The sequence below is a fragment of the Neomonachus schauinslandi genome, chromosome 4 (assembly GCF_002201575.2).
Source record: "Neomonachus schauinslandi chromosome 4, ASM220157v2, whole genome shotgun sequence".
Lineage (NCBI taxonomy): Eukaryota > Metazoa > Chordata > Mammalia > Carnivora > Phocidae > Neomonachus > Neomonachus schauinslandi.
Window position 1 is genome coordinate 162,425,395 of NC_058406.1, and position 18,808 is coordinate 162,444,202.

Here is an 18,808-nt window from a genome sequence, read left to right on the forward strand (position 1 = left end):
CCTCAAAAAGTTGAAAATAGAGGTACCCTATGATCCAGCAGTTGCACTACTGGGTATTTATCCCAAAGATAGAAATGTAGAGATCAGAAGGGGTGCATGCACCCCAATGTTTATAGCAGGAGTGTCCACAATAGCCAAACTGTGGAAAGAGCCAAGATGTCCATCAACAGATGAATGGATAAAGATGTGGTGTATATATATATATATATATATACACAATGGAATATTATGCAGCCATCAAAAGGAATGAAATCTTGCCATTTGCAATGACGTGGATGGAACTGGAGGGTATTATGTTGAGCGAAATAAGTCAAACAGAGAAAGACATGTATCATATGACCTCACTGATATGAGGAATTCTTAATCTCAGGAAACAAACTGAGTTTGTTTCTTTTTTTTACCACTGAATATTTTTCATATATGGTGTTTATTATGTTGAAGTATGTTCCCTCTAAACCTACTTTGTTGAAAGTTTTTATCATGAGCAGATGTTGAATTTTGTTGCTTTTTCTGTACCTACTGAGATGATCCTATAATTCTTCCCTTTCATTCTGCTAGTGTGATATCATCACATTGATTGATCTGTCTATGTTTCACCATCCTTGCATCCCAGGGATAAATCCAATCTGGTCATGGTGAATGATCCCATTAATGTGCTGCAGAATTTGGTGTGTAAATATTTTATTGAGAATTTTTTCATCTATATTCACTGGGGATATTGACCTATAATAGTTTTCTTTTCTACTAGTGTCCTTTTCTGTTTTGGCATTAGGATGTTTCTGGCCTCATAAAATGAAGTTGGGTATGTCTCCTCCTTCAATTTTTTGGAAGAGTTTGAGAAACACCAGTGTTAATTCTTCTTTAAATGTTTGGCAAAATTCACCAGTAAAGCCATCTAATTCCAGGCTTTTGTTGTTGTTGGGAGATTTTTAATTAATGATTCAATCTCCTTATTAAAAGAGGTCTATTTAGATGTTTGATTTCTTCCTCATTCAGTCTTGGTAAGTTGTATGTTTCTTAGAATTTTCTATTTCTTCTAGGTCTTCTGGTTCATTGGCATATAATTGTTCATAGTAAGTAGCTTCTTATGATCCTTTGAATTTCTTTATTATCAATTGTAATGTCTCCTTTTTCAGTAATAATTTTTTTTGGTTTTGGTCCTCTCTCCTTTCTTACCTTGGTTAGTCTAGCTGATGGCTTGCCGGTTTTGTTTATCTTTTCAAAGAACTAAATCCTAGTTTGGTTAGTCTTTTCTATGATTTTTCTGTTTTCTATTTTATTTATTTCTGCTCTCATCTTTATTATTTCCTTTCTTCTTCTAACTTTGGACTAACTTTGCTCTTCTTTTTCTAGTTCCTTAAGGTGGAGGGTTTGGTTGTATATTTGGGATCTTTCTTGATTCTTCATGTAGGCATTTATTGCAAGAACTTCCCTCTTAGAACTGTTTTTGCTGTATCTCATAAGTTCTGGAATGTTGTTTCCCAGTTTTGTTTTTCTCACAAAACTTTTTAATTCATCCTGTAACTTTTTTTTTTAAGATTTTATTTATTTATTTGACAGAGAGAGAGAGAGCACAAGCAGGGGGCACAGCAGAGGGAGAGGGAGAAGAAGGCTCTCTGCCAAGCACGGAGCCCATTGCGGGGCTTGATCTCAGGACCCTGGGATCATGACCTGAGCCAAAGGCAGATGCTTAACCAACTGAGCCACCCAGGTTCCCTTCCTCCTGTAACTTCTTATTTAATTAATTGGTTGTTAAGGAGAGTGTTGTTTAATTTCCATGTGTTTGTGAATTTTCCATTTTTCTCATCATCGATTTCTAGTTTTGTGTCATTGTGGTCAGCAAAGATATCTGGCATTATTTCAATCCTCTTGAACTTGCTAAGACTCATTTTGTGGCCTAACATATGGTCTATCCTGGAAAATATTCCATATTCACTTAAGTATATGTATTCTTCATTGGCTAGAATGTTCTGTATATGTCTGTTAGGTCCATTTGCTCTACAGTGTTGTTAAATCCACTGTTTCCTTATTGATTCTCTGTCTGGTTGCTGTATCCATTGTTAAGGATGGGATTTTAAAATCTCTATTATTGTATTACTATTTATGTCTCCTTTGAGCTATGTTACTTTTTGCTTTATATATATTTAGGTAGTCCAATTTGTAAATATTTACAATTGTTATATATTCTTTATGTACTGAGTCATTTATCATCAATGTTTGTTTTTAAGGTTAAGTGAGTCTCAGGGAACATATTGTTGGCTCTTGTTTGTTTTTATCTGTTCAACCATTTCTATGACTTATAATTGAAGAACTTAATCCATTTACATTTAATATAATTATGGATAGGTAAGGACTTACTATTGTTATTTTGTTAATTGTTTTCTGGTTGTTTTGTAGATCTATTGTTCCTTGTTTCTTATCCTGCTGTCTTTTTTGGTGTGTTCTGATGTATTTTGGTATCTACATGCTCTGACTTCTTGATCATGCTCCTTTGTGTAATTACTGCAGGATTTCCCCTTTTGGTTATCATGAGGCTTACACAAAATATTTAAAACTTATAATACCTTATTTTAAGCAATAACAATTTACCTTCAAAACTTCAATAGAATTCATAAACTTTACACTTTTACTACCCCCCCCCTCACATTTTAGGTTGATGCTGTTACAATTTATAGGTTTTTTTTAATTATTATTATGTAACTAATACCAGATTTTTCCAATGATGCTTATTTTTTAAACTTTTAAACTAAAGTTTTAAGTGAATTATGCACCACTATTACCACATTGCAGAATCTATGACCATACATTTAACATTACCACTGAGATTATTACCTTTATATATATAACTACTACTTTAACATTTTTTTCATTAATTCCTCTGATCACATAACCTAATAGTAGGACTTCAGACTCACTATAAAACTAAATGACTTATAGGCAGCAGTTGTTAATGCAGAAATATTCTTGTTTGCACATAATCAATATTTTTATAATTACTGAGGAAATTATAAGAAAATCCTTGGAGAAGTAAGATATCTTATGGGACATGCTATGATTTGCCTACCATTTTGTGTGCTAATATCCAAGGTGAGACTCTTAACAGCTGTGTTTTGAAATCCTAAAAGTCTTTTTTCTAATTTGAAATGTCTACGGAGCATAACAGGCTTTCAAATGGAAAAATGCTGCCAGAAAGATACAGAAACTGCCAGCGATTTTTATGCTGAAAAATAAATTAAAATTTTAAATGTCTCTTAAAATGATAACCAAATGTCTGGGAAGGCTCAGCTTCTGGAACCTTACCTTACACAGACTTTCCTTCTGCAGGAAAGGCCTTGTCTGATGCCTTCCCTTTAAAGAGATGTCACTAGACAGGGACAGAAATTTGCCTCCTCTTTGAGAACAAAGAAAAATTTTGGCTCCAAAATTTGGGTTTTTATTTTGATAATTAAAACACTGGTATAGCTTAGTAATGAAACAGCAGGGTACATGCTTCTCATCTGGTAATATTAAAACACTACTATTTTTGGGTGCCTGGGTGGCTCAGTTGGTTAAGCAACTGCCTTCGGCTCAGGTCATGATCCTGGAGTCCCTGGATCGAGTCCCTGGATCGAGTCCCACGTCGGGCTCCCTGCTCGGCGGGGAGTCTGCTTCTCCCTCTGACCCTCCCCCCTCTCATGTGCTGTCTCTCAAATAAATAAATAAAATCTTTAAAAAAAAAAAAACTATTTTCAAGAAAAGCTGACTAACATGATATAAATCCATCACACTTTTGAATGTGGACCCACCTTCATCTGTTCTCCTAAAATGAGCTTTCTAAATATGCTAATATATTCACTTGTATGTTTTACTTTGGTAATTGCAAAGAGATCATTAATAAATAGGAGCTCCCAGAAGTGTTCCATCTATCCCCACAAAAATCTTCTAAAGAATAGCTTACACCTGTGGCACTTCCTTCCTTATGACACAGCAATTCCCTATTGTTTTGATAATTTTTTTTTTATTTTATTTTTAAGTAGTCTCTACACCCAGTGTGGGGCTTGAACTCACAACCCTGAGATCAAGAGTCGTACACTCCTCTGAGCCAGCCAGTCACTCCTCCTAATATTGTGTACTCTGACTTTTTGCATCATCTCTTAAGTTACCAATGACTTCTCCATCCCTAAATTAATTTTCTCTGTTCTCATTTCCCTCAACTCTTCTGTCACCATTATTACCTCTTTTTGAATCTAGTAGCTAAGGAATATCTTGGTTTCTCTGAATCTAGTCATTCTACCATCTATTTTTTACTCTTTTCTTGAATCCATACTCCTCCCATTCCCTAAAAAATAAGCTTTGCTCCATGTTCCTTCTTCAAAACTCTCCTCTTCTACTATATATTCTGCTTTAGGAACATCCTTACCTCTTGAAGGCTTCAATAATCATGACTTCCCTTTTTTTTTAGGTCTTTATCATTTTCATTCTTCAGAGATTTGGATCTTTATTTTTACTTTTAAGAAACTGAACTAGTCTTTCCTCTAAAACAAGCATACATTATTACAAGTGAAAGAATATGGAATTTGGAATTCAATGAACTTAATTTTAAATCCTGTTATTCTTTTTACTTGACATGGAGAAGCTATTTATTCTCTCCAAAGATCTGTTTCCTCTTTAATAAAAATAGAATGACATCAAATTATACTGCTATAGCAAAGGACTAGATATCTAACAGTTATAAAATTGCCTGGTAAAGTACCCAGGCTAAAGTGGAGCTCAATAAATGCCTGGATACCTTTCTCCTCCTAATTTTAGTATGATTTTTCAAATGCATTCAGATTTTAAAATCTTTATCTTTTCCCAAATCCTGCAACCCTTTGATTCTACTTCTTCAATTTCATTAATTGATTCCTTTCAATTCTCATTGTCTCCATCTTACTTTACATCCTTAAAATTTCTCATCTGGACAATTGCAATGGTTTCCTATTCTATTACAAGATGTATTAAACTTAGCTTTCAGGTAAAGATTTTTATTGCATAGCCACTGCTATATTACCCTCAATCAAAAAACGTGTATCTCCAGGGTGCCTGGGTGGCTCAGTCAGTTAAGTGTCCTACTCTTGATTTTGACTCAGGTCATGATCTCTGGGTCATGAGATCAAGTTCCATGTTGGAGCTAGGGATTCAGACTCCAGCATGGAGACTGCTTGGGATTCAGTCTCTCTCTCTCCCCTCCCTAAACCCCAACATGCGTTCTCTCTCTCTCTCTAAAAGAAAAAAAATATTGAATCTCTTCATAGCTCATGGAATTTAGAAGGGATATAATATCAATTATTACACACAGAAATACCATAGCTTAAAAGCACTTTCACAACTATTATTTTGTTGCTCACTAAAACATTATACGTGTTGGGGTGCCTGGGTGGCTCAGTCAGTTAAGTGTCAGACTCGGTTTTGGCTCAGGTCATGGTCTCAGAGTCCTGAGATCAAGTCCTGCATCGAGCTCCATAATGAGGTGTCTGCTTGTCCCTCTTCTCCCTCTGTTCCTTCCCCCCACCCTCAGTCTCTCACTCTCTCGCTCTCTCAAATACATAAATAAAAAATCTTTTTAATAAACTATACATGGTATATTCCTATTTTGCTAATGAGTAAACCTGTATACCAGAAGTTTGTGCACTTAGCCGTAATAAGGTAGGCCTGAACCCAGAGCTTATAGCTTGCAATTTGGTGCTCTTTTCCTTTTGTTTATACATTTGCATTCTAGCATTTAAGTTCCTTCTTAATACAGTCCAAACCTAACTTTCTGACATTATATTTCCAATTCTGCCATATTGTGCTACAGAATGCTAGACATGCCTCTTACAGAAAATAGATCATTTTAGTTGTGTGAAGTGTATTTTTAAAAAGAGGTTTTAAAAAAAGCTACTATTCTCTTAAAATAACCAGTTGCTTAAGGCAAACTGTTTTTCCAAATGCCTCTACCCTTTATCAGCTCAGCAATACAGCACATGCTATTCTCTCTTTCTAGAATGTGATCCTGCCAATCTTTTCCTATAAGAATCCTATCCATTCTTCAAATGGATTTTCATATTCCTTATTTTCCCGTAATTTATATCCATGTTCTCTTGGCTCATATGACTTGAATGACATTCACTTGTGTGCTTTCTCATATCACCATACTGGAATTTATTTTATTTCTTGAAGGCAGATACCATCTTATCATTTTTTTCATCACCAAGCCAAAAATAGTTTAGATGCCTAAGAAAAGATTGCTGAGTAAACCTACACTGCAACCTTCCTCTCATATTATGTTTTGAGACTAATGCAACTAAGACTTGTACTGTTGTCCATGTGGAAAGATGTTTCTGGCATCTTTGAGAAGATTTTTAAAAGACATTACCCAGGTCTGAAAACAAGAGTATGGAAGCATAAATGTTCCATTGTTGCTTGGAGCCCAGATTGCTCAGAACAATATTACCATATTAAAACTAGCTCCTATAAAAAAGTGTATTTTAAGTTGTATAAATATGTAGAAGAAGTAGTGGGGCTAGAGTTTTAAAAGTTACTTCAATTGTGTTATCTAAGCTAATAGGATATTTAGAAAAATGTGATTTATAAAAATACTCAACATGGGGAGCATGGGTGGCTCAGTCGGTTAAGCGACTGCCTTCGGCTCAGGTCATGATCCTGGAGTCCTGGGATCGAGTCCCGCATCGGGCTCCCTGCTCGGCAGGGAGTCTGCTTCTCCCTCTGATCCTCCCCCTCTCATGCTCTCTGTCTCCCATTCTCTCTCTCAGATAAATAAATAAAATCTTTAAAAAAAAATACTCAACATGGGTAGGCTGTGTAAAAAAAATAAATAACACAAATAACAAGACTTAGCACTTACACTGTGCGTACTTTCTGAGAACTTAGCACTTATCTGTACTTTGTCTACTTTATTCTCATGGTCTCCTCATTACTGGCAGGGAAAAACAAGTTGTTTTTGCAATGTTATGATAAAAACACTAAAAAGAAAAGGTGATGCAAGAAATAGAGGCCACAAATAATTTAAATTATGGTAATCTTTCACTGAAATACAGTTTAAAATATATATGTTTAGAAATACATTAAAATATTCCAACTAGAAAATAATTTTTGATGAATAAAACTATTTATAGATAAGGCAAGTATCTTGGCTTAAGCAATGTGGGAATACTTGATGTATACTAATTCCAAATCTATAAAAATGAGATTATTTCATGTATTTTGTTCTACATATTATTAAATATTTTTTGAAAAATTTATAATAAAATGAAATATTAAGAATACTTTCTAGTGTCATATTTAATGATAAAAAAACACATAAAAGCAAAATTCAATGTCAGATCTGTCAGATTTTCTCATGTTGCATTTGAATATTCAGATTTAGTATTCTATAACTTCCGTAGTAAAATACTGTTTATTGAGTATATGTGATTTTTTAAAAATAAAATTCCATTATTATAATGGAAATGCTATATGACCTAGGCAAAGTGGAGCAACTGAACTGACCTAAATATGAGATGGATTATAAGATGAAGTAAAGTGAGAATAAGAGAAAAAATAAGAAACAAAATACAAGAAGAGATGTCTGAATAATAAGCTTTTTTGTTTAAACAATATGGATAACATAAGAGACAGGCAAGAAATTTGGGGTAGGAGAAAGAAGGAAAAGATCTATCAAATCACTGATAAACCAAATGTAGAAACAGAAGAAAGGACTTACATGTGCTGCAGACTACACTATCCTTTTCTTTATAAAAGGCTCTTTGTAGAATTATTAACTATTCTCAATTGCATTCCTCCATAGTCAACCCATAAGGAAGTTCTGTTGACCCTATTTCCAAAGATATTCTATGCCCAATACTCCATTTCAATTAAAACCTTCCTTGAGAGTTTTGGTTCAAGACCGTGAACTAGGAAGATGCTGAACCCACCTCCTCCCAAGGACGCACTGAGTCTACATATGGAACAATTTCCTCTTTACATATGGAACAATTTCCTCTTTAAAAAAAAAACAACAAACCTAAAGGCTGGCTAAGTGACCACTACACATCATGCAAACAAGAAGAAATTCACATCAAAGAGGATATGAGAAGTTGGGACACAATCTCACAATAAATCCTACCCCTAGTGCAGCAACTCACACCTGGGAAGAAACAAAACCCAGAGCTTATCCCTGAGGATTAAAGATTGAACCTCACATCAGGCACCCCATTTTTAACACATGCACTTGAGCAATGAGGCCCTCCAAAACATCTAACTTTGAAAACCAATGGGGCTTGCATCCTGAGACCTGCAAGACTGTAGCTCTTAAAGTTTGCAAGTGCTGATTCACCTGCCCCAAGGCCCAGGTCAGAGGCAGCTACTGGTGACCAGACTTAAAGTGAAAAAGGCTCACTTGCTTTATTAAAGTATCAGCCTGAAGAGCAGGTATCTAATTTAACACATACATCTAGGAATTGCTGGAATACCCTCCTGGACGGAGATTGGCAGGGGCCATCTTCACACTCTCCTTTTGCTGTGCTCCAGAGCACTAGTATTTCTCAGAAGGGAGTTTTTACAGGCATCTGGCACCCTGACTTTTGTGGTTATCATCCAGGGAAATACCTCTTAACCGAATGGCTCTGGAGGCTAAGGGAGCTTGCATTTCTGGTCCCACGAGACTCTAAGGGTGCCACTCAGAAAGAAGTTTACACCCCTGTCTGGCACCCCTATATTGTGACTGCTGCCAGGGGACATCTCTACATTGCCTGGCTCTTATGGCCAGTGGGACTTACAGTTGTGGGTCCCACAGGACTACAACCAATGGAGAAAGTGTTCCTAAACAGCTACCACCCCAACGCACAGCAAGAGACAATAGAAACAGGTCTTTCTGTGAAGCAGGCCAATTAGCTAACCATCATGACTAAGAACTGAGGGGCTTGATGTTAATTAAACACACATTTGGGTCCTTTCCAGAAACTTTGGAGGTCAGATGTGATCTTTGCACTCACCCTCTGCCATGCTCCAGGGCACTAGAGTCTCCTGGAGGGGAGCTTTACATACATTTAGTGCCCTGTTTTTCTGTTTGTTTGTTTGTTTGTTTGGTGTCTGGGTTTTTGTGGTTACCGCTAAGGGTACACTCCTTGATTGCCCGGCTCTCTGGTGGCTAAGGCAGAGGGTGGTTTCATTACTGGGTCCACAGGATTGTGGCAATCAGAGAAACATTTCTTGGCAGGCTACCACCCCAGGCACTGTGCAAACTGTGGACTGAGGCACAACCCCTAATCTTTCCATAAAGGAGTCCTCTTTACCTTTTCTGGAGCTATGGCCTGAGGGGAGGGCTTTGGGTTTGGCCCACATCTGCTGGTCTGTGGAACTGCTCTCAGAGAACACAGGCTATGGACACGATCTTGATAAAATACCCTCAGCAAAGCAGGTATAAAGGAAGCATACCTCAACATAATAAAAGCCATATATGACAAGGTCGCAACCAATATGACATTCAACAGTGAAGAGTTGAGAGTGTTTCCTCTAGGATTAGGAACAAGACAAGGATGCCCACACTTGCCACTTCTATTTATCATCATATTGGAAGTCCTAGCCAGAGCAATTAGGCAAAAAAAGATATAAAGGGCATAGAAATTGAAAGGAAGAAGTAAAACTTTCACTATTTGCAGATGGCATAAAATCATATATAGAAAACCCTAAATATGGCATTAACAAACTGTTCGACTAATAAATTCAGGAATTTTGTAGGATACACTAATAACAAACTATCAGAAAGAAAAATAGAGAAAACAATTCCATTTACAACTGCATCAAAAAATAGCTAGAAATAAATTTAACCAAGGATATGAAAGACCTGTATATTGAAAACTACCAGACATTGATGAAAGAAAACAGACTATAAAACTGCCTCCAATATTCTTCCGCTTTATGTAATTTGATGATAGCTATTACCTATCTGAAGTGTCTCTTCATACGATTTCAATTTTTTTCAACCTTTGTCACTCCAAAGAAATCACTCTTATCTATAATCTTCATGCTGTCAAATTTAAGAGACAGTCTTCCGTCCTCTCATTCTCAGTTTTTCAATAGCATTTAACAGTCCTCACCCTCTTTTCAAGAACTTCCTTCTTTTTTTTCACTCCTATTCTTCTCACCACTCATGAGCATGGTTTGATAGCTCCTTGTATTCCATCATATCATCAAATAGCATAGATCTTTGGGACTAGGTCATAGATTGTCTCATCTTTCTATAAAGTCTAAATGATGTCATCTGTCATGCTGCTTTAATATTCTTTATAATATCTACATGCCGATGGTCCCTATCTCTGAATTTCAAATACGTTCAACTACAAACTTAACATATCTGTGTGGAAATCTCTAAGTCATTTAAAGTTTAAAATCTCAAAAGTGAACTCTTCATTTTTCTCCTCAAAACTCTGGACTTCCACACTTTTATTCTCTCTTACAGAAGCTTGGTTTATTATTATTATATATATTTTTTTATTTCACAGTACTGTCCTAAATTTCAATTACAAATGCATGTGACATTTAACGGTCTTTTCTGCCATTAAATTCTAAGAACTATGGGGACCATGTACTATGTCTGCTTTTGTGTGTTTTATTATTTCCTAGTACAGGACCAAGAACATAATAGGCAAATAATACATGTAGATAATGAATACATAAATGTTCACTGGATTTCTCTTCATCTCTATAACACATTCTAATTATCCTCTAAGACCTAGCTCAATGTTAACTTCCTATGACCCTTTCTCCTAGCTTCCAAAAATGCCATACCTCCTCTGTGTGTTTGTAACATTTCATACATTCTTAAATTATAATGATTATGTTTTAGTCTGTGAGCTTCTTTTTTTTTAAAGATTTGAGAGAGAAAGAACACACGTGGGAGGGAGGGGAAGATGGAGAGAGAGAATCTCAAGCAGACTGCCTGCTGAGTGTGGAGCCCAACATGGGGCTGACCCTGAGATCATGACCTGGGCTGAAATCAAGACTCAGACACTCAACTGTTTGAGCAACCCGGCATCCCCTGACTGTGAGCTTCTTGATGCCTAATATCTATCATGGTGCTTGCAATATGATTACAAAATAATCTTATAATTGGAAGCCATGACACCTGAAAGTAATTAAACTCACCATATTAAGTCTATTTCCAATAAAGCCATATAGTTTTGTAAAAAGTGGGACCAAGTAAATATTCATAATGATTATTCTGTAATTCACATCATACTGTAATAGCTACCAGCATTAACTGAATACTTACTTTGTCTCAAGCTCTATAATTATTACATGCATACATCAGTTTATTTCCTTAACTCTATGAAACAGTACTATTCTCATTTTTAGATCTCAGGAAATAAACTCTTGGAGAACACAAGTAGTGTATGGCAAGAATGGGATTTCAATGAAGTTTGTTGACTTCAAAGCATAATGTAATTTAGTGAATAAATGGTCAGATTTTGGAATCAGGAAGTAATAAGTTCAAATTTCAGTTCCATCATATTATTACCTGGTTAAACAGAGCTTTAGTCTCATTTGTAAAGTGGGAATAAAATAATAAATACCATATATTTTATAATAAATTAAAAGGACATAAAAAACACATAGTAAATTGCTTATCACTTTGTAGTCTACAAAATATCACTTTTAATTATTGAAGCTGAGAGATTTAGTTGATTTTTTTTTTTTAAGATTTTATTTATTTATTTGAGACAGAGAGAATGAGAGACAGAGAGCATGAGAGGGGGGGAGGGTCAGAGGAAGAAGCAGACTCCCTGCCGAGCAGGGAGCCCGATGCGGGACTCGATCCCGGGACTCCAGGATCATGACCTGAGCCGAAGGCAGTCGCTTAACCAACTGAGCCACCCAGGCGCCCCCAAGTTGATTTTTAATAAAGCCAATTTATTAAGATCAGAGTTTGACTAGATCTCAGATCTTTTAAATTTCTCTCTAGTGTTTTTCTTCAAACATTTTCATATACATTAATTATGGGGCTGGTTAAAAAAGTTCTGTAACTTTTTTTAGAAAATTACAATTGTATTTATGTTGAAATCACACTATTTTTTCTTCCTGTCCATGTATAGCAAAATGTAACTTTAAGTCATCTTGAAATATCCATGGGGATAAAATTCCCATAGGTCTCTATTCTAAGAACTATCTACCCGCCCACCCCCTCCCACAGGATATTCTTTAGTCCTTTATAAAAATAATAAAAAGAAGTAATAATTATAAATGTGTGGTAGGTGTATAATCATTATCAATAATTTTATAAAAAATTATGTATCATGGATACTTTGTAAAAACAAGTATTTGTGAATGTTAGTTACATTATCAGTTAATACTTTAAAGCATTTTTTATATCTTTTATTTATGAAATGCTATAAGAAGGTCTACTAAAATTTTAAGATTTTTAAAAAATATTGTTTGATAGTTATTCAAATTAATGCCTACCACAGTATACTACATGCATTCTCTTGGTTGTTAGTAAACTTAATTTTGAATTAATAAAATAAATACTAATTTCAAGATGGAGATATATTCAGTTATGTCTACTTCTGAAAAATACTTATAAAATATTTCTATAACATTCGCAGGAAGGTTTCACAGGCTGTACCTCATTTGAAACTCACCACTAGATATGCTAAATTTGATTTACATTTTATAGAACAGGAAACTCAGGCAGACAGGATTCAGTTACTTACTTGAGATCAGATAACTATTAAGCAGAATTTGAATTCTAACTCATGTCTTTCAAATCCAAAGCCCATGATTTTTCACTTACTATATGGCAAGAAATAGATTGTTTAAACTCCAGAAAAGTATCCTAATAAAATTGGTATGTTATTTAAACACTTTAAACTAATGAAATATTAATAGTAACAAATAAATAAAATCTAGCTGCCATTGTTTTAAATCACCCAGTCTTCATTCTCCATATTGTTAGTTACTTTTAAATTTTAAGTTAAAATAAACTTTGACAAAATAATGAAATAGCAATACAAAATATTACCTAAAATCTGATCCAACTCTCTTCCCATTTTCTGGTTCTCCTGGATCTGGGCATAGATTGGAAGCTGTTTTAATACCTCCCTCATTTACTGTAACAACAGGAAAAAAAAAAAAAAGAATCAAAACATGATTAGAAAATCAAGAAAAATGTTAATTGAAAAATGTACATAAAATATATTCTTACATTTTTTATAATCACTATAGTTTAAATGTAGAAAGATTAAATATAATTTTATAACCCAGTAACAAAGACAAAGCATTTTTGCTATTAGTGGACCTGTAAGTTTGATATTCATCTTCAATGACATACTAGTCTGAATATTAACACATTGACAGTTAACACTTTATTTTTAATTACTACCAAATTGTGAAATCTCTGGAAATGCATTCCCAGGGTATCAGTGCCAGAGTTTCCATTAATTATTGGCAGTAAAGCAGTTATAACCAGTTATGACAGTATCATTTGGGTACCCATTATTTTTAAAGTTCCAATAGAAAAACAAGACCCTATGGGAAAAGTTTAAGATTGTTAGCACTTCCTGTTTGGCATATAATGAAGCAGTGTGCTCTACCAATGTTAAAGTAAGACTATGGTTCCTATTACCACACATGTCAGTGAATTATGATATAATGCTGAAAACCAAAATAATGGCTTTTCCGTGTAGCAATAGATATGATTATGTTTTCCTTGCCATCATACACATTTTCAGCAGTTTCTCCAGGACACTCAATTAATGAAAGATTCATTAATATTTTCAATGAATGTGATCACAGTGGGTAACTAAATCCCCAAGATAGGTATCTTAATGGGAACCTGATAGTTCTGATATATGTGAGTGATATTATTTCATAAATTCAGTCTCTTAATGAACTAGAGAATAACTGTTATTTTGCTCTTCATTAACTTATCTGCTTTTTGAGAAAAGAATAGAACCTGAGCAGAGATTCCACAGAGGAAAAAAAATCTAAACTTTGTAATGTTTCTCAACCTACACTGTGGATCTGAGCCACTTGTGGAACTTTCTTTAAAAAATGAAGATGTGTGTTTCTACCTAGATATTCTGACACAATTACTCTAGGGCAGGACCCTGAGCATCAGTTTTGTGTTTATTTTGTTTTTCAGTAACCCTTTAGGTGATTCTAAGGTAAAGTCAATGTTGAGAACTGCTGGATCTCTGCATCATTTAGTTCAGATTGATCAATATGTTCAAAATGACTTATCAGATAACAAGGTAACTATCAGATAATGTCCCAATAGTCATAATTCTGGTAAAATCATATTTTCAATTAGATATGAAATTTTGCATTTGTGCCCTTCATTCTTTTAAAATCACTTTCCTAAATATCCCCAACCAATATCCTTATTGACAACTTTATTACATATTCACCAATCTCTGCAAAATATATGATAGTTTCACTTTTCTTGGTCTGATGACTTGCTACTTCATTCCTCTTTACCTTTCTGGGTTGTTTTGTTTGGTTTTGTTTTTGGCCCATTCTCTTACTTTTGACTACTCTTTTACTTTATGGTGGAAAAATTCAAAGGCATTGGCCTACAGTTCTCCATATTTTATATTTCCCTCATGGCTTGAGAAATTACCTCTTTGCTAACAAGTTCCAATATATCGTTTTGTCATTTTTTTCCAAGCTCCATTCCTGCTCCTTCAGTGATCTACTACTAGGTAATCCCACCAAAATTCCCATTGCTATCTGAGGTGCATGCTCAGATCCAATGTAATCAATGATCACTGATGCTTTTGTGCACTCCATTATCGTTCACCTCCAATCCATCTTGAGTCCTAGAGGAGGACTAAACTTCCTCAAACACCGTTTTTATTACTGTACAAATCTCCCATGATTCAAGATTTCTACTGTATCAGTTGTATTTCCCACTAGTCCATAACTCAAGTCCAACGTGTTCTTCATTGTTCTGCAGTTTTACTCGTAAGACATGCTCACCCCTGCTTTATTTGTACTTCCTCCTATCTCAATGTTTTCCCTTTCTTCCTCCTTAGCTATCAAAATTCTAACTAATTTTCAAGACTCAGTCCAAGTCCCACTTTCTGCAAAATACAATCTCTAATTTTACCACAGTATTCTAATCCCTGTTATATAACATGGGAAATTTTATATTTAGTTTTAAAATTCTTTATCATATTATAAATTAGTAGTTTCACATTCCTTAGTCATATATACAAAGAGATTATATACTTGATAAAGATAAGAGAAAAACATAATATACCCACAATGCCTAGGTAGGGCTTAATAACCTCTCAGTAAATATACCCTAGTCATTTGATTAACAACAATACCTGGTATATTGTTTTCAATGAATCAAGTACTTTCTATGGGAAGCACTCTCTTTCCTTTTAAAATGGCTTTTGAAAATGTTGTAGTTTATGTCGTTTAAATGTGATTTTTTGATATGGTTTAGAGATAAAGAAGTGGCATGACTTGAGCTTACCTACTTTATTACAATGTATAACACAGATTATAGGTTAATATAAAAGTGATCTGTGAATACATTATTAGAAAAGAAAAATAATAAAAATTCATTTTTTCCCATTTCATCATCATTATTACCTCAAAAAGTAAACCTGTGGTTAATATGAATTTAACAATAGCTAACGCTTAACACGGTAGTATGTGTCAGGAACTATTCTACATTCTTTACACGTATCGACTTCATAACATTCTAAAAGGAGCTACTATTATTATATACTTCCTACAGGTGCAGAAACTAAGTCATGAAGAGGTTAAAAATGTTTCCAAAGTCATACTGTTAGTGCCTTAGTCTAGGTTTAAACCTTGGCAGACTGATTCAAAAAATTCTACTCTTGAACCCTAGCCCTCCATCCTGTCCAGAAAGCTCAGCAAGGCAAAATGACATCACTAATTACAATTCAACACTCTTAACCAAATGTTTTATCTTAAAATGCAGAGCATATCTATAATTTTTACCATTTTCAATTAATTCTAGTCCTTATGGTTTTAATTGTTAAGTTATTTTTTGTCTATTTGGAAGTGTCCTTTAAACCACTCTTTTTGGATATCTGCAATAGGGGAAAGGCTTTCCGATTTAAAATGTAAAGAGAAGGGGAGAACTTCTGCATGATACATGTATTTAATATTCTTTGAAAATATTTAAAATTTAAAAATAAATAACAAAGTGTGTAATATCTTATTTCTCTGAAATTGAATATTTCATAACTTCCCATAGCTAGTGATACCAAGACATTCAAATGAAGTTAGTAGTATTCATTCAATAGTTTCCTTCACTACATAAGGATAGATTAACAATTGGACAGATTTATCACTTGAATAGTTGAATAGTAACCTGCAGAGTTGTTAGAACATGAGTGTTCTTTAAGTGTTTAATTACATGGACTGAGTGCTACCTCTTGAAAAGAGCATCACTATGGGGAATACTGTTTTTGCTCTGATCTCTAAGGATATTTATTATGCCCATTATTATCATTAATGCAACATGAGTTCTTTGCCCCACACAAAAGTGGATAAAAGAAGGGAGGTACAGGATTTTAAAAAACAAATGAATTGTAATTTCTTATAACCCTGAAGTTACGGGCTTATGGGTTTATAAATATGGTACAGGAATCTTAATTAATTTACCATATTATTACATGTTCTAGCTTGAAAACATAAACTTAGTCAACAGAAAGATATAATAAGTATGCATCAGGAAATAGTCATCTTTTACATGTATCAACTCATTTAATCTTCACAACAATCTTAAGGGTAGTTTATAATAAGCACGTTTTCTGAGGTTTCTGATTGTATACGGCACATAATTTACTCCAAAAATAAAGGCAAGTAGATTCTGGAAAGAATTCTCCACATTACCTCACCCAGCTGGTTACATTGCCACCTTTCTTAGACTCTTTTATATTAGATTTTAAATTTTTATTCCACCTTATGAAATACAGTGTTTTGGATCTTGTTCTGAACTCAAACATCATGGATGTTGACAGAGTGCTATTTTATACTACATATTCTACAAAGAATTGCCTCTTAACTCATTTGGCTTCCCAATAAAATATTGGATCCTTGCCATCTGGGACTGTATTTTATTCCCTCTTTTACTTTCTTTGTCTAGCATGGTATTGGCTTGGAGAAGTAGCTCAAATAGAATCAAAGAATGAATGAATAACATGAAATGAATGAAAGTACAGATTTGGAGATAAAATAAAATTGAAAAAAATACATTATGGGAAGCTCACAGTTTCTTCATAATTCTACCTTAATATTCTAGAAGACCCTAGTAGAAAAGTTGGCAAGACTACTAGTTCACTAATTTCAACATTTTAAAATATTTTTAAAATGTTTTTATCTTTAAAACTTAAAAAAAAATCTACTTTTTCCCCTTTATTGACAAATCTATACTTTTTGATGAAAAACAAGGGATGAATAGAGGCTTTTAGAGGTCAGGTATTAAAGCTGGAAAAAGAATTGAAATTAGCATTTAAACAACCAAATGTTCCCCATGAACACTGATGCAGCTTCCTGGATCTCCTCTCTCTCTCTCTTTTTTTTTTTTTATTACTGTGTTGCTTCCTGGATCTCTTATTAATTTGTTTCCTAGTTAAACTTTAAAGGGGCTACTGTGGGGAGACATGCTTTGGCAACGTGTCTTGTCCTCGCTTATGCTCACTTCTGGCAGTTCCAGTAACAGAACTGACTGTATTTTTCAAAAAAATACAAGGTTTGGTTTGTTTTTTGTTTTTTCATTTGAAAGGTTTGTATAAGAATTCTATCCTTTTAAAATTATTTGGCCCTGCATTGAATAAATGATATCAGAGAGGGGAAGACTCAAATTCTTACTTGTTAATAAATAATAATGATAAATATTAAAATATAACCTTTTCTATAAACAACCAGAGAGAATGTACTTTTGAAACTATGAGATATTTGAAAAAAAATGTAGTGAAATGAAATTTAATATAATGCTGATTTGTTATTTTGTGACTATAAGAAATTGGCAATACATAATTTGTTTTTATTTGTGATTATTTATATTAAAAAATAAAAATAAAAAAGCACAAGAATATTTTTCATCTTTTACATAAGATGTAATGGATAAATGCAAATTATGTTTTAAAATATGAAATAAATTAACATTTTTTGCTTCATGTTTAACTTCTTTTGCCTCGTTAACTTTTTTCCTGACAATTTTAAATCAAATATTCTTTAAATAAAATATTTTTAAAAGAATTAGGCTTTTTGCCTACCAGATACACTGTTATGTCTAAATTCCTTTCTTGCTCACCTCCCATAACCCCTAGGCAAGAGCAACGAAAATAATATGTCCACTAAAGCAAAATACCAAATATAGAGAGTTACATACATTCTAATGCATTGATAAATCTTAGCTATTTTAGTATAAATAGCCTGAATTTCCCAGGACATCTGAAAACTCGAAGCATGTAGCATATAAAATGACATTTATATAGCCAAATGAGCCAAAGGGTGAACCAGCATAGTTTATAATTCTATAAACTTAGAGTTCCAAAATAAATATATTGTCTAGACAAAATATTAGAAAAAAAGGTAGTAAACCTAATATTTAAGTCTGCAAAGATATAACTTTTACTTCATATTTACATGATGAAATTTGGTATGCCAGGATAGTCTTCTGGCAAAATTTTTCTGTTTATATTTTCTTTTATAGGAAGAATGTCCTTCCAAAATGTATCAAGTAATTTATATATGAGAAATTTATTTTCCCTAAACCCAGACAGATATGTTTTTAACACCCAAAATATAACAAGAAATCATA

General features: G+C 33.9%; 1 protein-coding gene across 3 annotated transcripts in view; it reads right to left on the reverse strand.

Annotated features, from left to right (window-relative positions):
• CSMD3 (CUB and Sushi multiple domains 3) overlaps positions 1–18,808 on the reverse strand; it is a 1,204,765-nt gene that overhangs the window by 673,085 nt on the left and 512,872 nt on the right. For all 3 annotated transcript variants that reach the window (XM_044914284.1, XM_021688378.1, XM_021688377.1), the window contains one exon: positions 13,016–13,103. In XM_044914284.1, the coding sequence (XP_044770219.1) occupies positions 13,016–13,103 (88 nt within the window). The remainder of the gene's footprint in view (positions 1–13,015; positions 13,104–18,808) is intronic.